At 36.3% G+C, this 27,825-nt stretch overlaps 1 protein-coding gene across 2 annotated transcripts; it reads right to left on the bottom strand.

Annotated features, from left to right (window-relative positions):
- Positions 1-31: 31 nt before the first annotated feature.
- Positions 32-27,825, bottom strand: LOC110106193 (mitochondrial-processing peptidase subunit alpha). 2 transcript variants are annotated; one of them, XM_020835978.2, is made up of 13 exons: positions 27,632-27,825; positions 23,649-23,894; positions 23,280-23,576; positions 23,029-23,196; positions 22,776-22,943; positions 22,562-22,645; positions 22,349-22,415; positions 22,069-22,166; positions 3,212-3,284; positions 3,060-3,130; positions 2,929-2,978; positions 422-534; positions 32-308 (listed from the first exon to the last, which is right to left on the bottom strand). In XM_020835978.2, the coding sequence occupies exons 1-13, from the start codon at positions 27,668-27,670 to the stop codon at positions 256-258; spliced, it is 1,527 nt and encodes a 508-aa protein (XP_020691637.1). In that variant the 5' UTR covers positions 27,671-27,825; the 3' UTR covers positions 32-255. The 2 variants fall into 2 exon arrangements, with proteins under 2 accessions (XP_020691637.1, XP_020691638.1); XM_020835979.2 differs by having other exon boundaries at positions 22,562-22,642.

Below are 27,825 nucleotides of genomic sequence, written 5' to 3'. Positions count from 1 at the left end.
CATGAACAGCAAAAACATAGCTGATTGCTACACAAGCAAAATAAAGTCCTCTTCAATATCTGGGAGATTAACATGCCCAGATGATTCATACATTCAAATTTAAACTGATAAAGGGGGATTATTAAGAAGACTTGACTGGAAGGGTTCGCATAATTATTCATCCAAGATACTTTCTTTAAAAAATGTGCCATAACAGGAGAACTACAATGCAAAACTGATTTTGTGGAAGACAGCATCCATTTGTGTATGAGATTTTCATTTGGAGTGAAACTTAAGGTTTACTGATTCATAACCAGGCACATGGACAACTGCAAATGAAAGAAGATAGTTGAATATAAGGTTGGGAAAAAAATAGTTCAAAATTTTAATCATGATGAATCTCAAAATAATCCTTAGATTTGCTTTGAGATAGGTGCAATACCGTCTCCAAAAGAAGCCAATGTCAGAGGTGATGAAATTATCTTTTCAGTAAGGGAAGCAATGTCATCTAGAGTGACCTCATCAACTGCCTTAAGGAAATGATCAATAGGTTTCCTGCGTGGTTTAACAGTTTTAGTAACAAATATTCCATAACTATTATTAAAACTACTTGTAAAAGAAAGTTTGACCGTTCTGGTCTCACTAGTAAAACTCTACAAAGTAACCCACAAGGCCTGGGGCGCTGATTGATGTGGCCGTTAAAAGTAGGATTTCCATTATATGCATTTAAATCACCACATGAACATCTTAAATCTATAGGCATTAAGAAAACGGTTGCCTTGATTTTTAGATAGACCCACAATTTCAGTTATTAGCAATTGTGCACATAAAACAACAAATTAAAAATCATTATTTTCCGTCAGATTTTACTCAGAAAGGCAAATATATCAAAAGAGTCTGGCATGTGAGAGTAGGAGAAATTATTCCGTGCGGGAAGTTCTCCCATCCAAACTGTGAGTGTGCACACTGTGTACAAATAGTATGTACACAATTTGAACCAAACTGTGTACAAAAATTATACATAATATGTACACTCACAATCGGGACGAAAACTTCCCGTCTAAACTCTGCACACTCTGCACGGAATAATTTCTCTGAGTGTAGACTTATTGAGTGCTGTGTTATATTGGACAAATAACCTTAGAGGACTAACAACTCCACCAGTAACACTGAGTTTGTTTGCGTATCCCAACCGCTCTATGTGAAGAGCATTTTAATAGCTCTAGTATTGTGTATGTTTATTGAAACAGGAGTTGGCCCCTGTTATTTCAGAATGGCATAAAATTCAAAAAGCTTCTGCCACCTTCTCATTTCTCTCTAAAAGATCAAGCAAGATGTTGCAGGTCCTAATCTTTGGGTGGCACCCTTCAGCTACCATTTCATCAAAAATAACCTAAAAGCCATCACAACTTTATTTATTTTACTAAAACATTCAATCAAGGTGCTGTACGTGAGACAACATGAGGACTCAAGCCCTCCTTTGCGTTTCCTCGAAGAACCTAATATGCTTGATTAAGAATTATAACTGATGAAATCACGTTTGCAAAATTAGATTCCATTTCCTCAAAAAGTTCCAATGCCTTCTCGGCCAGGCCAACTTTGCCAAAACTTGAAAAAAGAATATTGTATGTAAATATGTCAGGAGAAGGCCCACTATCCCTTATTTGTTCGTACAGAGTTTGAATATATGATAACTGCATCAATTTACCAAGAACAGAAAAAACTACAATTAACAACCTTTTTTTTTCCTAACAAGCTTCACTAGGGCGGTTGATTTAAGTCTTGGTAGAATTCAACAACGAAAAATTTCTCCAAAAACATAAACAAATAAGAGCTCTCTCTCTCTCTCTCTCAAACATAAAAAATAATTTTAGTTTTTTTGTGTGTGTGAGTTTGCCTTAAATGGCCTAAATGTCCCACAAAAAAAAAAAATCAATTTACCAAGAACTGAAAAAACTATATTGTACATCATAGTGTTTGTACATCAGGGCGCTGTGTTTAGGAGCAGTTGTACAATTAAAAACCTTTTTTTTTCCTAACAAGCTTCACTAGGGCGGTTGATTTTAGTCTTGGTAGAATTCAACAACGAAAAATTTCTCCAAAAACATAAACAAATAAGAGCTCTCTCTCTCTCTCTCTCAAACATAAAAAATAATTTTAGTTTTTTTAATATTAAAAGAATGTGCAACTTTAATTATTGTATAATTCAAAATATAATAATTTTGTAATCAATCAAATAACTATTTATTAAGGGGGCAATTGGGATCACTTTTTATTTTTAATATTTTGTTTAAATTTGTTTATGCTTTATTATGAAATAAAAACATATTTGGTTTCCTAAATTGTTAAATAAGTTTTATTTTTGTTGCATATTACATAAGGTGGTGATAGCAAGTGATGATGACGGTCAATAGTAGCGATAATTGACGGTCGGCAATGACTGACAAATGTTATTCATGTTCATTTTCATTTAACAAAATTAAAAACCTAAAAAATCTCTAAAATTTATTTCGAGTAGTTTAAAAAATAACTTGGTTTGCAAAAATAAAAAAAACAAAATAAATGTATGAAACCAAAAAGAAGGTGATTCCAACAGCCCTTATACGTATTATAAATATTAATAATTTTAATTTCTCATATTACCAACATAACCTAACGATTTATCAACTTAATCTCATATGCTAAATAAGAGAATAACATAATATTTCTTAAAAATTTATATAACACCTAATATCTCAAGTAGTTATAAATTCTTTGTTGTCCCCCATGCATATATGGGGTTTCTTATGCAAGGGTAAGTCTAAGCATCTTTCAGGGAGAAATGGTCAGTGTGCTACTCAGTTCACCTACGCGTTTCGGTATTCTATCCAGGCAGTATCAAAATAAATATGACTTCACAATACAAGAGCGTAAATATCATTAAAAGATGTTAATTGTTAACAAAAATACCTTTCTCCATATGTCAAAATCTGCCGTCCTATGTCCTCTGATGCTACCATCTGCATAATCATATACCAAAAGTCAGTAAAATAGATTCAGAAGTAGCACTTTTAGCATACCAGAAGTAATTAAGTTCATACTCTTGATTCCAGGTTCATCAAAACAGCAGACTTGGTGGCCTGTTTAGCACGATCTAGTTCCACCTGGTCAACTGTGTAAAGAAACCATTAGAGCGTTAAATGAGGCTCCAACTTTATATATAAAGTACAGTAAGATAGGCTCAGCAACATACCTTGTCCAGGGGTAGCAGCAGCTAGCAACTCCTTGGCCGCAATGTCTACAGCTTTAGAAATAAAATCTGAACCCTAATTTAGGAGGTAAAACACTCATTATAGAATAATAAATGCAATCCTTTGAGTTTAATAACAAATTGAAGATTGCAATCGTTTACCAAATTAAAATTAAAAAAAACATTTATGAGGGAAACAAATTAACAATTGGACATAAATGTAGCTTAACGGCCAAGAATATTCAGAAGAAAATCCAAGATAAAAGGGTGCTATCAATACAGCAAAGAAATCCGAATTACATGTTAAAAACCTTCAGTGAACCTCTCCTGCCAATTTTTGGAGTCCCATTGACATTGCGGGCAACGAGGTTGCTAGCTTCTGCAACCCCTGGACAATTTTTTCTTTTTTTATAAAACAGAGAATTCAGGACACCAATTGACAAGCTACTAAAAAACAACCTTATAAAATTTTCATAGGACAACAAAAAAGAATCTAATCGAATTATAGAAAGCTGAACCAGACAAATTTTCATGTTTTCTTAAGCTCATTTCTCTTTCTGGTCAGATTATTATATTCTTTAAGTGATTAATTTTATCAGGTTTAATTGTCCAAATGTTTTGTTAAAGGATTAGACCAAATTAGATTAAAATTAAAATTTTAATCTTATCCTTGCAACACTATTTCTATAAGTTGGGAGTGATGATTTGTGATTGATTGATTAATGATATTCAAATATTTGTGAGGCCAAATCAAATGCTTCTTAGATCCCGATTCTATATGAGGACCAACCAAATTATTTAGTGTCCTTCCTCTTCCCCTTTCCATCATTTTGGTATCATAGTGAGGTCCAAACTTTCTTGTATTTCCTCAAATTCACTATTTTCCACCATATGCCCATTATCCCTAAATTTTCTCCTTGCATAGTCGATTACCTTAAGTCATTGGTTGATCATAACCTCTCCTTTTCTCAATTTCTCACCCAAAGCCTCAAACCCACACTTATACCAAAAAAAATCACAAAGGTTAAAATTAAAAAAAAGGAAAAATTCTCTAAAAGTACAAAAAATTTGAAATATTAAAATTACAAGTTAGATTATTCTTGACCACGCTTAAAATTTCTCCTAGAAAAGTCAAATCAACCTAATCTAATCACACCACAAAATCAAACCTAGTTTATTTCATGCAAAAACAATAAACAAGATACCTGGATGAAACCATCAATACTTACAATACTACAAATATGTTCTCACATTCCGCAAATACCCTCACCTAGCCCAATATGCTCGCACATAAAATCAAGAAATTTCGTTTATCATATGAGTAGCTTGTGATCCCTCTCTCTTGTCTAGCATACATCAAGTCCACAAAATTCACCTCTGCCCATTCCATCAACACAAATCCCACTTCCCTTTATATTTTCCAGCTCATGAATTGATCACAATGATGCCAATATCTGCAATTGCAATTTTGAACACCGTTATTCCACAAACATGATTTTGCAAACTTGCAACACAACTGCCACCTGATTGACTCTAGATTTATCTAACACCTACTCGCAATTGGCATTCGCTCTCCCTCCTCTTCAACCATGATCCTCTATACTACATTACTACTTATGCTTCTTGTTGAACCTTCGTAACTCTTTCAACCTCAAGAATTGTAGTAGATCACCTGGCATCCATTGATCTTACCTCTCCCAGTGACTTCAGAACTACACTCCCATTCGTGCCTTACCCTTATTATAGATTTCTTCAATAACTCATTGTTGTCATCATTGCAACCACCTATTATGTAGACAAGGGGGGGTCAACTCATGTCAAAAATAATTAGATTTTTGACTTCCCTTGAGTCTACTAGCTCAATCAAAATTGAGCTGAAATTTTAGCTCATTTATGAGCTGCATCAGAATGCATCCTAAATCTCTCCTTCATATCCATCACTACATGTAAAAACACAATTGTACAAAATTACCATTGCATTATTAGCTTAACAATCATACTAAAGGCAACTTGTTTGATTTCATTCCATGGCATCTGGGTATTTAAAGCTTTTCTTGGTTGTTGAACTACTTCATATTAGCCTCAGATGATCAAGTGCATGACATAAAGTTTTGTAGTACTGAACTTAGTTTGATTAATACCCTAATGCTAAGCTTAGATATATGTACTAAGCTTCTTTACTATTAATTGATGATTGATTGAGTTAGATAAAAGAAGATTACACTGAATTATTATTTGCAAGCTACTTCATTATCAAGCTTGATTTGCTACATCATATCATTAAAAGAAATTGAATTACAGATTTTCATTATAACAATAATATACAAAAAGAGATGATTATATCCCTCATTGCACTCATGAATGCTATGTTCCTAAATTTAGTGGTTCTAAAAATTTTGACGTATTTATTGATTAGCTGTATTACCTAAAAACTTATTTTGATTATAATAGCATACATGCAAATGTTTTAATAAGAATTACAAAGTTTTATTTTGTTAGGCTTTAAGAAAAAACATTAAAGAAACTGTCAGAAGATCATGTTTGTTTGCTTTAGGTTATCTTATTTTGCAAAAGATTTAAAGATCTTGGTTACAAAAATTCTCAAAATGTTTATTTTTAACGTGGAATGAAATGAATGTTTAGCTCATATGAGAATATATGCTTGATTCATATTTAAGAGACTAGCATTATGCGTTTAAAAATCTTAGAAATCTTAGACATGATAATTGATTTGTTACATAACATTATGAAAAACTTTCTTGTTGTATTATTATTGTCAAGTTGGTGGAATATTCAAAGAACCGCAAATTGTTGTGAAAATGCTTATTAATGGACTTGGGTGTATTAAGAAAGAAATTGACCTAAATGATCTTCAAACTTTAGATGATATTCACAAATTTGTTATTAGGATTAATGTATACCTTAGTTTGAAAAAGCTTAAATCTTAAATAAAATCTACAAAAAACCTGAGAAAAAGCACTGATAATTGTGCTACCAAACCATATGTATAACAATATTGAATTAACACCACTTTATAAGAATTCCTCAAAACTCCTTCCTGTATGTGTGGCAAAATTCATTGCAAATATTAAAGATAATGATTATATTTCTAATGAGAAAAAACGAGTTTAGAGAGTTATATGTAACAAAATTGAAATTAAAATGTACCTCTTCTGCATGTTTACAAAAATATTTGTATAAGGATCAAGTTGCTAATAAATTGTTAATTACTCACAGAACTAATGTTCCTGATTTTGATATTTTGTTTCAAGATGATTGTCAAACACATAGCAATTCATGTTTTTAATTAATCTATGCTTCTTGATCACTTTTTGAATGCATGCAGTGTTAAACCCTAACCACCACGTTAACATGAAAATCAGTACTTCTATGTTTAACTATTCTTATATAAAACCTTTGGATATTGTGATTGATACATCTGATGATATCATCACTGATTCTATTTTCACGATTAAGCTTATGTAACTTATCTCATATGCTCTAAATCCTATTGCTGCGGACATCGGCACGAAGATTTGGCGCATCTATCACAGGAGGCGTCGTAGATCGACGGCTATCATTTAAACCTTCAATTATGATTTATTTTTCTGAATTATAGTTCTAAATTAATGTATTTCCTGTTTTACCCCTAGGATGGTTTATTTGAGTGTTGTGGCCCAATGGGCAATTTTGTAATTTCGATTTTCTCATATTGGGGCCTATAAATAAGGGCCTTAAGCTATTGTAAGAGGATGGTTAATTTGATATGAAAATTTTGTTTTCCACACTTGTGTTCTTCTTGAGAGAGGACGAGAGTGAGATTCCTATGGGAAGGAATCAAAGTTGTCACCAGCCGCAGGATGGGTCCGAGCTCGTGAATTGAAGTCCCTTGGAGAAGGGCAAACGAATCACCCGTCAGTCTTCGGAATAGTCCAAGGCTCGCAGTTTCTATCATTTTATTTTCTATCGTTTGCTTCTATCTTTCGTTTTATCTTTATTTTTGTATCTTTGTTTTTCTTTTGTGCCTTCTTGTTGCGTCATCCTCTACCTCCGTTCACCATCGTCGTCCCCATTTCCACCAAAAGCCGCCGGCCACCTCACCCGAAGATCCACCACAAACCGCCGGTCATGGCTCCCTAGCCGCCGGCCTCATCCTTTTCCCTCTCTCCTTGGATTTCCTAATTAGGAGTGCATGATATTAGGAATTAATTTGAAATTCAAATTCTTCAAAATTTGAAATTCAAATTTCTTTCCTAATTTAGCTCACCTATTTTTTGGAAAGTTCTCAATTGAAATCATAAACCCATGACAAATTTTGGATTTCAAATTTCAAATTTGAAATTTTTCCTGATTGGGTTTGATCCACATTTGGAAGGTTTTAACTCTCCAATTCAAAATTCAAATTTGAATTAGGAGTTAAATGCCCCCTCAATTTCCTCCCTTTAATTAAGGAATTAATCTTAGCTTTAAATCTGAAATTTAATTTCAGATTTAAGGATTAATTCACTTAAGTAATTGGGGTCCACTTATTTGAAATCAAACCCCTCCTCCCTCCAAAACCCAAATCACATCTTGAATTCTTGCCATAATCATTTCCTCTTAGTTTAGAAAGGTTTAATTTCAAATTTCAAAGCATTTTGAATTTGAAATTTCTTTCCTAATTTAAGAGATCTATTTTAGGAAAGTTTCCTAATATAATTCAATTTGAATTTCAAATTCAAATTGGATTTATTTAAAACACTTTCCTAATTCCTTAAGCCTTAATTAAGTAATCCAATTCATCTCCCCAATCCCCTCCCTCATCATTAAACCACCAGCCCCCCTTTATAATAAATGCAATGATTTATTTCCTAAGCCCTATGTGCCTTGGAAAGAATTCAAAATCCTTTCCCTAGAACCTGGCTGAAATTCTTCTCTGGCCTGCACCGTTCAAATCTTGCCAAAATCAGGGGACTTAAATCCTTTCTCTAATTTCCTTTGCTGGCTGAAATTCCTCAGGCTTTGCCGTGGGATTTTTCTTTCATTACAGCTCTCCAAACTCCACTTGATAGTGTTTCTCCTCCTTCCCCCAACTGCAGCTTGAATTTCCAGCCACTGTCCTTGCATCCCCACCCTACGGAAGCCTCAAAACTTGCTGTTTGAGTAGTGAAACCTGCTGTCCTGCACCACCGAAGGCCACTACCTGCTGCCCAAGGGCTCCCAGCCTTCATACAATTGTTGTCCAAGTTTCTGGCCATCTCTAGGATTTCTGTCCTGAACTTTTCAGCGATGAGTTTTGCTGTCCAGCCCTCCGGAACAATACCGTTCCCTGTCCAGACTTTTCTGGACATTATTGGATTGCTGTCCAGGGATTTCCAACAAGAAGAGCTGCTGTCCAAGACTTCTAAAAATCAAAAGCTGCTGTTTAGACTTCTGTATTTGCTCTTCAAGACTCATAGAAATCAAATCCCCATGGTCTACATCACCTATACTCATGTGTGGAGGTGCTTAGCAGATTGCATTGTACTTCAGACAGAACAAGCAGATCATGAACCATATCCACCACCTCCACTAGATCCTTCACCAATTCTTTGAGAATTGGTGAAGGATTTAGAGAAACGGCAATTGGTAGAACAATGCAGCAACAGCCAGCATTAAGATGGCGACAGAGGGAAGCAACATCACACCAAAAGCAAACAACAAAGAAAAGAAAGCCGGTATATTCAGCAAGCAATAATAAGGAAAACAGCCCCAAATCAAGAACCAGCAGCTGAAGGGAAAGAGTGCATGAAGGTTTCGGTACTTGCTATAGCCAAATCCAAGGGGTTAAGAGCTTTATTACAGCAGGGAGCGGAAAATAAAAAGAATAAGAAGATTCTCAATGATTTCTCCTCAAATTTTTTACAGGATTTCAATCCAATTTATGAGAAAGTACAATAGGAAAATAATTCCCTACCTTAACTAACATCGCAAAGAAAGAAATCCTATCCATAATAACAAATCTAGATACGTTTAATCAAAGAGATAAGTTATGTAAGAATTATCTAAATTCAAGTCAAATTTAGATACAAGCTTATCCAAACATATTAGAACTTCGAATCCATTCTTATCCTACTGTATCATATAATTTGACCTAATGTTCCAACTTTTAAAGCCTTGATCTCATTCATATGTTGTCGAATATACGAACTGATCATACCCACTAAATTATTATTAAGTGTTGCAGAGATGAGGATGCCTCAGGTGGATGAGTGGCTTTACTCTTAGAGACAATATATGAAATGAGCATATACATGAAAAAGGTTGTAGTGCCTCTAGTGGAAGATAAGATTAGAAAGAGCCGCCTAGATGGTTTGGTCACATAAAACAGCGGCCATCCGATGACACGGTAAGGAAAGTATATGCATTAGATTTGAATTAAGTTAAGAAGGGCAGAGATAAACCTAAAAAGACTTGATTAGAAAACATTAGAATGACATTTCTTTATTATATTTAAACGTGAATTTACCTTTTAACAGGACACGATAGAGAAAAAGGATTCATGTAGCCGAACCCACAAAGTGGGATAAAGGCTTGATGTTGTTGTTGTTGTTGTATTGCGACGGCAAAGAGAAGCGATGAAGGCTATATCAAGCAGGACAATAATGAAGGCTGCATTGGTTATATATAGGATAACAACAAGGGAAGGCCGGTAATGAAGACACGACGGTACAAAAAATTCAGAATTTTGACGACGACCATGAAGGCTCTGTACCATGTTAAATTCAGAGAATTGGATGGGGGAAAAGCTTAATTTTTGTTGCGGACTAGAATATACACGGCAGTAGAATGAAAAATATAACGTCTTCGCAATTTACGTATATCCAGCACACCAACAGAAACTTAAGGAAGAGAAACACCATAAACTTTTTTACGTGGAAAACTCGAAAGGGAAAAACCACGGGGCCTGGCCCAGATGAGAAATTCCACTATGTTTGGGTTGATGACAAGGTTTGATTCAATCTTTTACTTGGAGACGCTGGAATTACAACAGGTTAATAATCAGACAGAAATCTGATGATGATTGATGAATCGACCAAAATAAGGCAGTGGTTGGGAAGAGCTTTAGAAACAGTCCAGATGAAAATTCAGGCGATGGTTGGCAAGAAAATTCTGGCGAAGTTCGAGAGGAACTCTGGCGGTGGTCGACAAACTCTGGCGGTAGTAGGCAAGAACTCCGGCGGTGTTCGGCGGGAACTCCGATGGTGGTCGGAAGGAACTCCGACGATGGTCGGCAGGGACTCCGGCTGTAGTCGGCAGGGACTCCGGCGGTGGTCGGCAGGGACTCCGGCGGTGGTTGGCAGGAACTCGTTGGTGGTAGGCAAGAACTCCGGCGGTGGTTGGAAGGAACTCCGGCGGTGGTTGGTAGGGATTCCGGCGGTGGTCGGCAGGGACTCCGGCGGTGGTCGGCAGGAACTCCGACGGTGGTCGATGGAAAGAGAGCTCTCAAATTCCTTCCTTCCTTCCCTTCTTCTTCCTCCCTCTCATGAGAAGAGTGGGGGCTATTAATACTTTTTTTAGAGTGACATAGCTTGTAAATATGTGGATGATTAAGGTCAAAATGAAAGTGGTTTGAATGGACAGTCGATATCGATCCCCTTGATCATTGACCGTTTATTGGTCAATTGGACGCCTTAATGATTTCGGAATTCAGTTATCTTGGGCTCGTTGGATTCGTCTCGTCGAGCCGCTCGAATTGACTATAAGCATGTCACATTTGAAAACTGTTTGGTAATCCAAATTGTGCTTTGAACCCTTCAACAGCGCTTCAGACCCTTGTTTTGGACCCATTCGGGCTCGGATTAAGTTTAATTTGGTGTCGTTGGGCTCGTCTTCTTGAGACGTTCAATTCGATTATAAGTTTGTTGAAATTGGAGTTCGGATGGTCCCATATCTAATTTTGGAAACTTTCAACTCAATTTTTCATCAAGATTCGTACCCGATCAAGATAATTTTTGGTGACATATCAGTTGCCCCCCTATTTTCGGACTTTGCAAGCTTCGACGTCCGAAAATATATACTTGTTCCTTTATGATATGCATGTCTGATAATTTATTATTATGATATCAAGCTTATGATAAATTAGGACTTTTGCCTTATTTTTGCTTAATTGGTGATTATTATACTTCTAATGAGTAAATTAGATGTATATATACCAAAATATCTGTAATAAAAATATTACAAATAATATCCTATGTCATTAGATCAAATAATACTATGAATTATATCTAGTGTTTATGTTGATTCATACTACTTTATAAATATAGATAAGTTTATAATAAGATTATATATATTTTTTGTGCTACTATTGATAAAATAGATATTACAACTTATGCTATTATATTTATTATAACTTTAAGAAGTTATTAATTAATGTTAAACTGTTTAAGGCCAATTCAATATTAGATGGAGTTATACCGTGTATAGTATTAAGAGGATAATGCATGCACTAGTTTTTATGTAAGCCATGAAGTCTCCAAGACTTTTTTTTTTTGTCGTTTGGCCTTCAGGCCGATATTCAAGGTTTCGGCACAGTGCCGTCTAGATACATTCAATATATCACTGTAATTATTATTATTTCATTTTACATTTAATTTTAAACCTTTCAAATTCTAAAAAAATCGAGAATTTTCTGGAATAACTTTTCATCTACCCCACCCTTCTTCCTATAAATACCTCTTTAGGAGGTGGAAGAAATCACAATATCTTGTGTCATTCCAATCCTCCCCTTGGATTGATAGCTCGGAGATTGTCAGCGGCGATCAAAACCTTACTCTCTTGTGCCGGTCCTAGCATTCCTCTGGATTGGTAGCTCGGGGAGCGTAGGTGGCGATCAAAGCGAACACCGATGGCGATCAAAGCATAGTTCTCTTGTGCCAGTCCAAACTTTTCCTTGGATTGGTAGCTCGGAGAATTTTGGTGGTGATCAAAACATTGCCCTCTTGTGCCAGTCCTGACTTGGATTGGTAGCTCGGAGGGCATTGGCGGTTGTTAGTCCTCGGATTTGAAGAAAAATATGACAGATAATTCCAAATCTAACAATCAACGAAAATCCTTGGATATAGCATCAAAGAGGCCTTTCAAAAATACAGAGAATACTTCTGGTAATAATATTTTGATTTTCTTCGCTCAAGAGTCTTGATATCTTATTTCATCAAAAACTAAATATTTTTAGGTGGAGGATTGACGGATGCCTCAAAAATTATTCCTTCTGCTCATGATGGTGATAGGAGGAGATCTGATGATGTCGCATCCATCATTACATCCGATAGCTTGGCAGCAATTCGCAAGAAATTTCATGTGCCGAATGAGGTGTTGATTATTGCTCCAAAGAGAACCGACAGGGCACATGCTCCTCCACAAGGATTTATAGTAGTATATGAAATGACGATGCGTGCTGGTTTGAGATTTCCTCCAGCATCCGAGTTACTTGAAATTTTCAAATCATGCGGCGTTGCTTTACCCCAATTTTTATGTAGAGCGATAACAGTTATAGTGTGCTTGACAGTATTTTTTAGAGAACGTGGAGAGTCTCTAACCGTAGAATATCTGTCAAAAATGTGTAAATTTACAAGTGATTCTTATGGCCGGATTTCGTGCCGAGCCAATAAGAAATGGTTGGATTTTGTAACGAGGGACCCTTCAAAAAATTGGTGTAACTCATTATTTTTTTGTGAAGAATGAGTGGGGCCTTCCTGAAAAATGGGATAAATTGAAAGAGTTGCCAAGTTCTTTACATGTAGGAGAGGAAGATATTTTGAGAATTTTGAATTTTTCCAATACTGAAAGTCTTCAACAGGAACTGCGCTATATCAGTCGATGTGTGGCAGAGGAAAGTCTTTTTAAAGTTGATCTTTCTATTCAGGCAGGAAGATCACATGCAACTCAGTTGAAAAAATCTGAGAAGGTTCATGAAACAACTCCTACTGCTCCTAAGCGTTCAGCAAGCCATCCTTCAGAAGGTCAAAGAGTAACTGATTCCTCCTCCCTAAAGAAGAGAAAAATAAATGATAAAGCGATTCCACTGGGAGATGATGGGAGAAGCAAGGAAGCTGCACATTTCCTGACTATCGATGCAATTTCTCTTGATTCGGATATTGAAGCTCGATCCTCAAGAATACATATACCTGAAGATGTATTGAAGCATAATTGTAGCGGGCGACGACATGCTAACAAAATCGTGAGTAATTTCAATCTCTTTCCTTTTTTATATTTGCCCAATCTTTTTTTTTTAACATAATTAAATTTCTTATTGTAGATGATTTAAAAGATGGATATGGAATCCCGATTTGAATCAATTTTGGATAATTGGAATGATGAATTTGTAAAAGTTAAATATTTACAATGAGAGTATAAACGAAGATTGGATGCAAAGATTAAAGAAATATCATCTTTGGAGAACCAATTGACAGAATGTAGAACTGAATTGGCAACAATATCCACCTCTCTTTTCAAAATCGAGAAGCTGACCTTTCCCGCCATGAGTTGATTGAGGCTCGTGCAAAAATTAACCAGCAAAAGGAAGCTTTAAAAATGCTTACATTAGAGAAGAAAGCTCTAGAGAAAGAGAACAAGAAGTTACAAGATCATCTTCAAAAAAAAGAAACGATCACTCTAGATATTGAAGCCACATCATTGAAGGCCATTGAAGAATTCAAGAAGTCTGCAACTTATCATCGAGAGATCCAAAGTCGTGCTCAAGAGGCTTATGAAAAATTATTTGATATTGAAGTAAAAGATTTGGAGCGTCAAAATCTCGAAGAAGGCTTTACTCGTGGTTTCCTGAAAGGTGTTCAGTTGGTTAACCGTAAGACTGGGGTTGATATTGAAGGGCTTACCCCAAGTCAAGCATCTGAGGATTCTTCTCCAGATTCGGGCGATGAAGATATTGAAAGTGAACTAGAAAATGTTCTTTTCAGTGATGATGATGATATTGCATAAGATGTTTATTACTGATTATATTTAATCTATTTTCTTAAAAAAATTTATATATCCATCTTGTTTCTAGAGATGTATCCTCTGGTCTATATATTGATTTTATGAAATATTAAAGTTCTTAATTTTCTTAAGAATTTATGATTCATTTATTTTAATAGTGAAAAATATTTTATTATTTATTTATTTTTTTATTGATTTGAAAAAAATAAGAGACATCCTTTTAGGATGTTTAACCTATCCAAGATTGTGTTGTCAAAGCACTGCTTGATGACATTAACCTGTGTGGATGAGGTTGGATCGAATCCCTATAAGATTGATCATAAAAATTTGAAAATGATGATATATATCCTCTTAGGATGTTAAACCTATCCAAAGTTGTGTTGTCAAAGCATCGCTTGATGTGTGGATGAGGTTTGATCGAATCCCCCTGGGATTGATCATAAAAATTTGAAAATGATGATATATATCCTCTTAGGATGTTAAACCTATCCAAAGTTGTATTGTCAAAGCATCGCTTGATGACATTAACTTATGTGGATGAGGTTGGATCGAATCCCCTAGGATTGATCGTAAAAATTTGAAAATGATGATATATATCCTCTTAGGATGTTAAACATATCCAAAGTTGTGTTGTCAAAGCATCGCTTGATAACATTAACTTGTGTGGATGAGGTTGGATCGAATCCCCCTGGGATTGATCGTCTGTTGATTGAGATAATGAATATTGTGTTTTTCTCAAATCAATGTTATGCTTAATGTTTTATTTTAGGGCCACTTATATTCTCTTGTTTAAAGAAGAGGACATAAATGATATTGATCAAGCAAAGTTTTATTATATAAAAGATAGTACAAAATTTCATGATGGAAATAGAAAGGCTACATAATAGTTTAATTAGAAAATAGTTTCATTAATAACTACTGATAATATTTGCAAAGATTTCCAATATTCCAAGTACGGGGCAGCATTTTTCCGTCGCCATCTTTTAAGTTGAATGTTCCAGGTTTGACCATGGATGCCACCATATAAGGGCCTTCCCATAATGGTGATAGCTTGTTACGTTGGGGTCCCTTTCCAGCTGATTCAAGACTTCGCAGAACTAGATCTCCGACTGAGATGCATCGGGGTTTCACCTTTCAATTGTAGTGGCGAGCTATTCGTTGATGATATGCCGCAATTTTAAGGGATGCCATGTCTCTTGTCTCGGGAAGAAAATCCAAATTGTCTCGGAGTTTTTCTTCGTTATTGTTAAAGTTGAAAGTCTGAACCCTGAGGCTTGGGACTCCAATATCAACCGGGATGATTGCTTCCGTGCCAAAGCAGAGGTTGTATGGAGTTTCTCCTGTTGGAGTTCTAGCAGTAGTGCGGTAAGCCCAAAGAATATTTGGGAGCTCATTAGCCCATTGCCTCCCAGCCTTTTCAAGACGTGTTTTTAGTCCTTTAAGTATAGTCTGATTTGTAACCTCCGTCTGTCCATTTGCTTGAGGATGAGCCGCAGCTGTATGCACCCGCTATATGTGGAGGTCTTTGCAAAATGTTGTAAAGATTTTTCCAGTGAATTGGGTTCTATTATCAGTGATGATTTTTGCCGGAATAGCAAAACGACAAATAATATTCTTCCATACAAATTATTTTGCATTTGTTTCTGTAATTTTTGCAAGGGCTTCGGCCTCCACCCACTTGGTGAAGTAGTCCATGCCAAGATGATAAATTTTCGCTGTCCAGCTGCTATTGGAAAAGGTCCAATTATATCGATCAATTAAGCGAAAGGCCATGGGCTTTGAAATGAAGAAAGTTCAATGGCTGGCAAATGAGTGAGATTGGAGTGTAATTGACAATTATTACACTTCTGAGTGAACTCCAGTGCATCCTGCTTTATTGTCGGCCAGTAGAATCATTGTCTCAAGATTTTGTTGACCAACGCTTTTCCTCCAAGATGTTCCCCGCATATACCTGAATGAACTTCTCGCAATGCATAATTAGCCTCTGAAGGTGAAAGGCACTTAAGATACGGCCCGCTGAAGGCTCATTTATATAATTATCCACCAATGACAGTAAAGTTAGCTGCTTGCCTTCGGAGTCGTATTGCAATTGTTGGATCTTCATGTAGCACTCCTTGTAAGAAAGATAGTATAGGATCAATCCAAAAAAACTCATTTGGCTCGTCGATTGATTGTATAACCGATGGTCCTTCGATGCTAGGAAAGTGTACTTCTTCGATATACTTTCTCTTAAAAAGGTCACCAGTTAGTGATGTCGCAAGGTTCGAAAGAGTATCTGCACAAGTATTTTGTTCCCGAGGTATGTGAATAATTTCAAATTTCTCTATGCGGGTGAGAAGTGACTTCACCATTACACAATATTGTGCTAATTGTGGATTTTGAGCCTCAAATTCTCCTCCTACTTGAGAGACTACGAGTTGTGAGTCTGTATGGACTATTAAATTTTGCACTTCACATTCTATAGTTAGCCTCAGCTCGGCAATAAGAGCTTTATATTCAGCGACATTATTAGTTGCAGGAAATTTTAGCCGTAGTCCATATTCAATAGTAGCATTATTAGGAGAGATTAATAAAACTCCAACACCAGCACCAGAACTTCCAGAAGCTCCATCAACATATAACATCCAATGATGAGAACAGGAAGGATGAATTAGTGGTTCATCAGAAATAGGAACAGTGCACTCAACCACAAAATCTGCCAAGACTTGTGATTTGATATCTGGTCTGGGTAAGAAGTGGATGTCAAACTCTCCCAGTTCTATCGACCATTTAATTAACCTTCCTGAAGCTTCGGGTTTTTGAATGATACTTCAGATTTGTGTAAACCCCAATTGTATGAGCTTGAAAATATGGCCTTAATTTTCTAGCAGAAAATAGTAATGCCAAAGCTGTCTTGTCGGCCAATGGGTAGCGTCCTTCAGTCTAAGAAAGAATTTTACTAACATAATATACTGGTCATTGAATAGCATTTTCTTCTCGGACTAGCACTGAGCTTATGGCATTTGAAGAGACGGCCAGATATAAATATAATCTTTCTCCTTGGATTGGTTTTGACAGAAGAGGGGGCGAAGCCAAATAAGTTCGAAGTTGTTCAAAAGCTGCTTGACATTCATATGTCCATTGAAATCCTTTATTTCAAGCATTTCTTAGTATTTTGAAGAAAGAAAAATATTTATCTCCTGAACGGACCAAGAAACGAGATAAGGCAGCAATTCTTCCATTTAGACGTTGAACTTCTTTTATATTCCTTGGGGGCACCATATCTCTCAAAGCTTTGATTTTTTTCAGGGTTAGCTTCTATACCTCTATAAGTAACCATGAATCCCAAGAATTTTTCAGATGCGACTCCAAAAGCACATTTTGCAGGGTTGAGTCATATGTTGTAATGTCGAAGGAACTAAAACATTGCTCCATATCAAAAATATGTTTTGTCCTTTCAAGAGTTTTAACCAACATATCATCTATATATACCTCCATTGAACGGCCTATGAGGTCTTTAAAAATCTTATTCATGAGGCGTTGATAAGTTGCTCCAGCATTCTTGAGTCTAAAAGGCATGACCTTATAGCAATATAGCCCCTTATCAGTTTGAAAAGCAGTTGCTTCCTCGTCTGCAGGATCCATTCTTATTTGATTATATCCAGAGTATGCATCCATGAAACTTAACATTTGATGTCCAGATGTTGCATCAACTAATTGATCAATACAAGGAAGTGGGAAACTATCCTTTGAGCAACCCTTATTGAGATCTGTGTAATTCACGCACATCCTCCATGCCCCACTAGCTTTTTTAACCATCACGATATTTGCAAGCCAAGTTGGATAATATACTTCTCTTATGAATTCAGCTTTCAAAAGTTTATCTACTTCTTACTCTATAACTTGCTGGCGATCTGGTGCAAAATTTCTCTTCTTCTGGATGATTGGTTTAGATGTAGGATTTATCGTGAGAGAGTGCATAATAATTTGCAGGTCAATTCCAGGCATATCTGTCGAACTCCATGCAAAAATATCTTGATTTTTTCACAAAAAAATCTATATATTGTATCTTTTCTTCAACAGAAAGTAAAGATCTGATCTGCACCGTTATGAGTGGATCTTCTTCTGATATGGAGACAAATTAAATCCTCCACCGGGGAGGCTCTATAAAGGACATATTCATTTTGCATATCAGAATTTTCAATGCTTGAAGTAACAGATGGGCGAGGTTGAGCCTGTCTGAGATAGCAAGATTATGCTTCATGTTGATTTCCTCGCACTTCTCCAATCCCTGCTGGAGTTGGAAATTTCATCTTCAAATGAGGCACTGAGGCGATAGCTCTAAAAATTGATTGCATAGGTCGCCCAAAGATAGCATTATATGCCGACTCTGACTTAACAACAACAAATTGAACTGAATGAGTAACTTGTCGAGGAAATTCCCCAAGTGTGACAGGGAGAGTAATTGTTCCTTCCACCCTTACTGGACGATTATCAAATCCATACAATGGTCCAGCGGCAGGTTGAAGCTTTTCTCTAGCCAAACCCATACTAAGAAAAGTTGAGTAAATTAGGACATCAACATAACTCCCATTATCGATTAAGATTCTTTTAACGTTTTAACATGGATCTCCAATACCAGCATTAATGACAAGTGAGTCTTGGTGCGGAGTATGAATCCCTTCTAAGTCAGAATCCTCAAATATGATGGAGTGATCAGGTCGTGCCTTCTTTAGAGTCGGTTCCTCCGGGCTGGTGAGTAAGACTTGAGAGGATATTAAGGGTCCTCCTACAATAGTTTCAATTTCTCCAACTATCTGGCGGTTTGTATGCTGTTGCCTTTGTTGCTGTTGATGCTGCTGTTGTTAATTCTGCCCCCCAGCAGGATTAGCCTCAATTTGCACAGATGGATTTTGAGTGAATTGACGAAGATATCCCTGTTAAATTAGCCTTTCAATTTCTTCCTTCAATTGTCTACAGGCTTCAGTTGTATGTCCGCGGCTTCGATGAAAGTGGCAATAATAATCTTGATTTCCAGAATTTGGCTTTAGTGGTTGGGGCCATTTAATAGTTTGCTCATGTTGTATAGCCATAAGAATATTAACACGAGTTGTATTCAACGGAGTGTATTCCTTTTTTGGCCAGTAATTCTGATTTTGATGAGGGGGGTGTGGTGGAAGATCTTGATTCCTCTTCTGAGACTTTTGGGCTCCAGCTCCAACTTCGTGGCCATTCTTTCTCTTATTAGAAGGTTGTTCAAATTGTTTTTGATGAGCATTGATAGCCTCATCGGCAGTAATTTGAGCTTCTACTCTATGAATTAAGTCAGCATAAGAATGAACTGTTTCTCGCATTAATGAAGAGTAAAATGGTCCAGGGCGCACCCTCCAAGAAAAACACCTCGTAATAATTCAGGATCCACTCCTCGGATTTGTCGAGCTTCAGAAGAAAATCTTTGAAAATAGTCTTTCAAAGATTCTCCTTCATTCTGACGGATTCCAGAGAGATGTGATGAATCTTTAATAATTCTTCGATTAGCAACAAACTGTTCAACAAAGAGTTTTGCTAGATGGGCAAAACTATGAATTGTATTTCTAGGGAAAGCATAGAACCATGTGCGAGCTTGACCATTTAGGGTGGCAAGAAAAACTTGACAAAGAAGCGCATCATAAGCTCGCTGTATGTGCATAATTGTTCGATAATGATCAATGTGTTCATAGGGATCAGATGACCCATCGTATGCATCAATGTTTGGTAGCTTGAACCCTGTTGGAATAAGGTGTATAAGAAGTTCGTATGTTAGCGGAGAAAATTCTTGAAAGCTTCGTTGGATATTGAAATGATTCTTATCCCTTATTGGGAATTCTTCTTGGACGAGTCGTCGTAATTCATCTCTTATGACATCGCGAGGAGTATCTAGAGCGGGTTGAAGATTTTGCATATTATGGGCTCTAGGTGGAGGATGTGTTGAACTAGCAGCATCATCTATTTCTGGATTATATTGCAGAGGAGGAGCATGAGTTTGATGAACATTTTCAAATTGCTGATCCGTATCATATTGTTGGCGATGATGGAGAGGAGGTTCATCATTTTGAGACAGCATCCTTTGCTGGCCTACCTCCTCCAATATTTCGAGGATCCTTGTATGTTGTTCCTCCATCCTACGTATTCGATTTTCCAAGGAAGAAGGCCCTTCCCTCTGATAATTACGACGTCCATGATTGCCAGATGGGAATCTAGTTCGATGCTTATTAGAGTGAGAGACTCTATTGCTGGTATTACTTCGATCAGCCATTGAAGAAATATTGGGAAAGCTTTCCCACAGACGGCGTCAAATTGTTGTGGACTAGAATATACGCGACGGTAGAATGAAAAATATAACGTCTTAGCAATTTACGTATATCCAGCACACCAACAGAAAATTAAGAAAGAGAAACAGTAGAAACTTTTTTACGTGGAAAACCTGAAAGGGAAAAACCACGGGGCCTGGCCCAGATGAGAAATTCCACTGTTTGGGTTGATTACAAGGTTTGATTCAATCTTTTACTTGGAGACGCTGGAATTACAACAGGTTAATAATCAGACAAAAATTTAACGATGATTGATGAATCGACCAAAATAAGACAATGGTTGGGAAGAGCTTTAGCAACAATCCAGAAGAAAATCCAGGCGATGGTTGGCAAGAAAATTCTGGCGGAGTTCGAGAGGAACTCTGGCGGTGGTCGACAAACTTTGGCGGTAGTAGGCAGGAACTCCTCGGCGGTGTTCGGCGGGAACTCTGGCGGTGGTCGGAAGGGACTCCGGCGGTGGTCGGCAGGGACTCCGGCGATGGTCGGCAGGGACTCCGGCGGTGGTCGGCAGGAACTCCGGCGGTGGTCGATGGAAAGAGAGCTCCCAAATTCCTCCCTTCCTTCCCTTCTTCTTCCTCCCTCTCATGAGAAGAGTGGGGGCTATTTATAGTTTTTGGAGAGTGGCATAGCTTGTAAATATGTGGAGGATCAAGGTCAAAATGGGAGTGGTTTGAATGGACGGTCGATATCGATCCCCTTGATCATTGACCGTTTATTGGTCAATTGGACGCCTTAATGATTTCGGAATTCAGTGATCTTGGGCTCGTTGGATTCGTCTCGTCGAGCTGCTCGATTTGACCATAAGCATGTCATATTTGAAAACTGTTTGGTAATCCAAATTGTGCTTTGAACCCTTCAACAGCGCTTCAGACCCTTGTTTTGGACCCATTCGAGATCGGATTGAGTTTAATTTGGTGTCGTTGAGCTCGTCTTCTTGAGACGTTCAATTCGATTATAAGTTTGTTGAAATTGGAGTTCGTATGGTCCCATATCTAATTTTGGAAACTTTCAACTCAATTTTTCATCAAGATTCGTACTCAATCAAGATAATTTTTGGTGACATATCAATTTTATTGCACAAACTTGTTCCTATTTATAGATCTATACAAGATATCTTAATAAAGAAACAAGTAATTATAGAATAATGCATAATTGCACTAATATAATCATTCCTAAATCAGTCATCTAAATATGGAAGGAGATCGGTGTGATCCAGGTGAGCCTCCCACGGATTCTCATCTTAGCATTGGGATCAAAATGCCAAGGGACGACTAGGATTTATTAGGTGAGCCTCCCACGGATTCACATCCTAGCCATGGGATCAAAATGCCAAGGGACGGCTGAAATTTAACAGAACATCCATAACAATTAAAACCATATCTAAGAAAACTGCACCGTCAATAAATGCCTAGATGGAATGCAGCGAAAAAGATCAGAAATGAAGGGAAAGATGAATAAACCATACTACTAAGCTTCAAAATGAAAGAAAACAAATATGAAATGCTGAGAGTGCTAAAATAATAGAAAATGAAACGAGAAGCATTAGGGGTTCATAATAGGAATATACACTCTTACAGTAGTTGCATGGATTCCAAAAATGCCAGTACTGTTGTAAATACTGTTAAAAGCTGAGAATGATTGGATCTGCTGAAACTCATTCAAGACATTTCGATCTGAATAATGGACAAGTTTAAATTAGCAGGGATACGAATCAAATTAAGGAATAATCATGTATAAATATTGCCACATTTCTAACCATAATATAAGAAAGACAAACAAGGCTAGGGCATAAATAATAGCAAACAAGAATTAGCGGGAAACTGGTGCAAGAAGCAAAATACATGGTTTTACTTACACAGCCGAGAATACATCCCCTTCCCCGGACCTCCAGCAGAAAAAGAGCCACCGCCTCCCAAAAGCATCTGTCAAGAAAGGAGAATTAAAATAACATGGAATACGTTTATAAGAATTTATGAACATCCCATAAAATAACATAAACAAAATCAAACGAAATAGGGTTATAGACAACATTATGCATGTTACTTGTAAAAGAATTTTTCATTAGAACCTGAAGTACTGTGACAGCCATGGCATCCTTTTCCTTATGCCAACCACCAGGAACTTCAAAAGCAAGAGCAAGATGTGTTACCTGCTGTCGAACAGAAAGTTGACAAAGGAAAAGGAAATAGGTAATGAGATTGATGTTACGAAGTGTAATAAAATAGAAAATTGTAAATAAAACATGAAGTATAATTATAGTCCTTGCACAGTAGCATACACACCGTAGAATCTGCTTGACGTCGATATTCTCCTCCCACATAAACAGACTTTGGCTCCTCAGGACGGGCTGTTTTTGGAAGATCAGATAGTAGTGGTTCAGCAATTTTGACCAACTCCTCGTGTTCCACACCAGATGCTGCAAGTACAATTCTAGGAGCGGTATAGTTTTCCTGATATAAGCAGAACATACAGATTACAATAACGAAAAATACAGGAAACAAATGCTTAGAACAAGGAAAAAGTACAATAACTTACAACCAAAAATTGCTCCAAGATGCCACTACTTAAATTATTCAAGGCAGATTCAGAAGCTATTAAAGGAATCGCCAACGCACCACTATACCCGGCAGAGTGAATAGCTTCCAAAAGCAAACTTTGTGGATTGTTAGAAGCTTCAGCCGTCTCTGCCTTAACTTTATTCACCTAACATTACAAAAAAGGAATTCAACGAAACAGATTACCACAAGTTATGACCTTAAAAAAAAGGTCTCTGTGAGAGAAAACACCTGTTCATTAACTTCCCAATCGAGGAAAACTGCATTTCTCACACTATCAATAAGCAACTCAACCATTTGGGGCATGTAAGTTTTCAAAGCATCGCAAGTATATCCCATCTGTTCACGAGAAGCTGAAACACTCACATTTCCACCTATGGCTTCTACTTCACGCACAATGCGTAGATGGCTTCTGTTAGTTGTGCTCTTGAAGGCCATCCGTTCCAACAGCTGTGTAGCCCCAAATGAATCCGGTGTTTCATATATTGAACCACAGTCCACATACAGCCCTAACGAAGCAGCGGGGCTCTGATCAAACATAAAAAGATGTTGAGACTGATAACTAATAAGGACAGTCAAATAAGATCAGAAAGATCGTACTGGTGAGGTTTCTGAGGCAATTTTGACACCATTTGGAAGAGTTGTGATCTTTGTCCTTCCTGGCTCAACATAATCAGGCAAAGGGGGAGGAAGTCTAATGCCAGGAAGTGGAAAATCTAGAGGAGGAACCTGGCCAGATTTTTCACCAGTAAGCCAGCTAAAGAAACCACCTGATGATCTTTTGGCAACACTTGTGCTGGCAAATCTCCGGTCAGAGCCAAATATATCGGCCTTCTGTGTAAGTTGCTGAACTTACACGAAAAGAGAAGAATGTATTAATCAAAGCACCATCAGCATTAATGTGGCATTTCTGCTAAAAATTCTCAAGAGTAAACATCATAAAACCTCAGGCTAGGCTATGATCTAGTCCCATGCTAACATATCGCACATTATGAGCTAAGACAACCCTAATGGCATGCTGATTAGAAGTTGAGAGATATGACGCTTGATTAGTATAAAAATATATTATTTTGCATGGAAATCAGATGATTTTGGGCCCAAAACATTCATTCCTAACAGGACAAAGGCATTTGTATGGACTATTCAAGAATCATAAAGAATGCAGTGTTCAAACATCATTTGAAACCAAAGAGCACAGAGTTGCAAGAACCCAAATATTTTATCCATAAGCTTTTATGTAACTTAAGATAAACTGAACAAAAAAAGCCTCCAAATGTCTACAATCAAGTTGAGGTCTCAATATACTTTGTATCATCACCAATGTTGAAAAAAGTAAATGAATATACATGACTTATTATGTATAGAATTAAAAAAGTTTAGGAATATTTAGATTATTTTATTGGATATTAAATACAACATAATTAATCTAAAATAGTTACATATATGTTACAAATAAAAATAATAATTTCCACACGTTTAAGGTTAGGCAAATAGACATGGATATAGGATTTGGTTTTTTCTGCATATGGCATAGTACATAATTCAACGTCAAAATATGAATCACTGAATATGGAAAATAAGGGAAAAGATTTTAAAAAATCAATAAAGTGTCTTCATACTAGATAAGCATGAAAATTTTGATTATCTTATTGTATTTCAACCATCAATTGCTACTTCATACAACTTTAAATATGAAATTATGAATCGTTAAAGGTGATCTACTATACAGTGGAACCTAACCATGTATCAAAGTAGGTAGTCTAAATATACATTTGATTGTAGGTCTCTTATATAACACTTCAAAGTCCAACTCATGCAAATTTAAAGAAACACAACAAATTTATTTTTGCTGCTTCCTCAGAGATTAATGATTGACAACATTATTTTATGAGTTTATGATTTGTTCCGCTCCTTGAGCTTCTCATTATACAAGGATTTTAGAGGGTGTGTGTTTTGTGTTGCAGTTGTTTGATATGTAAATGCAAGAACAACCTATTATAATTAAAAATCAATGAACAATTAAAAAATATTCTAAAATAGTAAACTCAATGTGAGATAAAGATGATAGTACCATATTTCAATTGCATAAGTGAGAAGTAACCACATTTGCCAGCATGGTCGTAAATCAACATAATCACTTTTCAAACTATAAGTGAACTAATAGGAAGCTCTAAGAGAAATACCAGTCATCAAAACTTAACCAAAAAATTTATGGTTATGGGTGAGGGTCAACCTCTTGGTATTTATATGCTAATATATATTTTTTTTAAAAAGGGCTAAACCCAATACCTCGGACACCTCAACATAAACTATGAGCATGACTCTACTATTTTAATCATCAATACGGCTTTATATATAATGTACACCTAAGAATTTCCTTCCTAGAGGTTGTATTTGTTATCTTGGATTTATAAGACCCTCTATCATAGTAAAGCCTACAAGAATAGGGTAACAATATCTTACAAAGTCACGAAACTGGTACATCCATATCAAATGACAATTAAAAAGAAAAAAAGTCGATTGTACAAAAAAAAGGTTTAACAAAAATAGCATTTTATGTTGTTTTACACTTTTACTTTTACTAGACAACATGATATATTATTGTTTTAACAAATTACAATAATATGTTAAGCTGTCAATGCAGCTAAAACAACAATGAATCTCGAGATCACAGAAAGTGCCCATTTCTCATTGATATAAAGTCTAATAGACTAATATCTGCAGTCCATTGAACCAAATCACAAAAGTAGGACTCTATTATTGTTATCAATAACACCAGCCCCTTTTGCCATTCATATTTTTTGGGAATAAAGCCACATTTTTAAAATTCACTTGCCCAATTACAATGAATTTAGAAAGTAGGACATCATGTCACTAAACATGCCAAAACCAACCATTCATTATCCGATCAGCCCTTTGATACAAATGATATCCTGCTATATTAATAAAAATGACTAAACTTAAGCCATGTAAGTACAACCACAACATCACCAATCCACTATTATTATGAAAAAATAATGAACCTTCTCTAAACAATGTCTGTCTGCCATTGTCAACTTGAAGGTGTGATAAAGTTGGTAGTACCAAACTACCATTACATACATGAGAAGCAGCCACCTTTTTCAGCATGGTCGTGAGTCAAGGTAACAGCTTTTCAAATTGTAAGAGAGTGAACCAAAGGAAGACCATAAGATGGGATAGATACACTAGTGATTAACCGCATATTCAACCCAAATTTTTAAGACTATGGATAAGTTTCAACCTCTTAATATACGATTTTCCAAATATTTTATATAGGACTAACCTCAAAACCTTGTATAAAAATAAATAAATAATGGGCCTCTTGGATTTTTGAAAATGGAATGAAAGTAAATTAGAATAAAATATAGTATAAAAGAAAATCAATGTATTTGAAATGTTTTTTGTTGTTTAGATGAATCATGAGCGTAAAACAAATATAGGTGATTACTATTTTTGTTTTGTTTAAAATAAAATGAATGCAGTGTACATTTTAAAGAAGATGGTGGCCAACGGTATCATCGATGAATAGCAACAATGAGTGGAGTGGTGGATAGCAGCGACAAGTGGCGATTGGATGCATTAGGTGGACGATAAAGGCATAAACGAGAAACTAATAGTAGTGGAGGAAAGCGGCTAGCGGCAAAGCAAGCGGCAGTGGGCATGTAGTCTGTGGCATGAGCGGAGGCCGACACTGACTAACAATCAGTGGAGAGAGCAGAATCAACTTGCGGTGTATTCAAAATTTATCAAAATTCGGCCAAAATGGATAAATCTTGAATACATAAAAAATAATCTGCATGGTTATTTTTTTAATATTTTGCATAGTGAATTAGAATTACCAAAATATTGCTCTATATTCCTTTTTCGGCAAACCAAACGGCGAAATTTCTAACCCTCAGTATTTGTAATACTTTAAACTCACTTTTCATTAAATCAAATAAACCAAAATAAATAAATAAACCGAACCTCCAGTGCCTCAACTTAAGCTATAAGCATTAATCCAATATGCAGCGTTATAGGTAACTTGCACATTAAAATTCCTGTCCTAAAAGTTGCACCAGTTATCATAGACACATAGGATTTTCTATTTCAATCATAGCAAAGCCTACAAGAACAGAATAACAATATCTTAGCTGTTGTTTACACAAAGCTTGTAAATGAAACATCGACCAAACTAGATCAGATAACAATTAAGAAGAAAACAGGTCAACTTCACCAAAAAGGATTATAAAAAGTAACATTTTATGTTGCTGTACCAGATAACATTATATTTTTTGTGTTAATAATTTATAATAATAACATAAATAAATAACAGTGAATCTTGATATATATAGCGAAGTGTCATTGTCTCCCTGATATAAGGTCTAAGATTTGCAGTCCATGAACCAGATAGCACAATTATGACTCTACTCTAGTTATCAAAAGCCCCCTCGTTACCCATCCCATTGTCTGAGAAATAAAAACCGAGTTGCCTCACCAAAATCTGAGACGAATTCCAAAGTATCGATCAATCGACAAAAAATGAAAAACGCTGCTAAACCTAGGGTTTCGGATTTGCCAACCTTAAGAGCCCTCAGCTGCAAACTGGCAACACGGAACATGATTTAAGCTTCAAAAGATTACACACGTCGATCGACTTCCTTTGGTGAGTCTGCGATAGATCAAAGCTGAAGAGAAGGAGCACCACCGGACTCGCCGGGCTCAAAACGCTCACAGCTAAAGCACATAGAGACCCCACGATGGCTGCATGGCGTAT

This window comes from Dendrobium catenatum, unplaced genomic scaffold (genome assembly GCF_001605985.2).
Source record: "Dendrobium catenatum unplaced genomic scaffold, ASM160598v2 fragScaff_scaffold_266, whole genome shotgun sequence".
NCBI lineage: Eukaryota > Viridiplantae > Streptophyta > Magnoliopsida > Asparagales > Orchidaceae > Dendrobium > Dendrobium catenatum.
This window is presented reverse-complemented; position numbering and strand designations above follow the sequence as displayed.

Bases quoted from the DNA above. Each gene is read 5' to 3' on its own strand.
- LOC110106193 (XM_020835978.2), bottom strand. From the start codon at position 27,670: ATGTTCCGTGTTGCCAGTTTGCAGCTGAGGGCTCTTAAG. The intron at 22,944-23,028 runs GTAAGTTATTGT...TGCTTATATCAG, and splicing joins TCTTGGAGCAATTTTTGGTT to GAAAACTATACCGCTCCTAG. The intron at 535-2,928 runs GTATTTTTGTTA...TAAACCACGCAG, and splicing joins ATTTTGACATATGGAGAAAG to GAAACCTATTGATCATTTCC.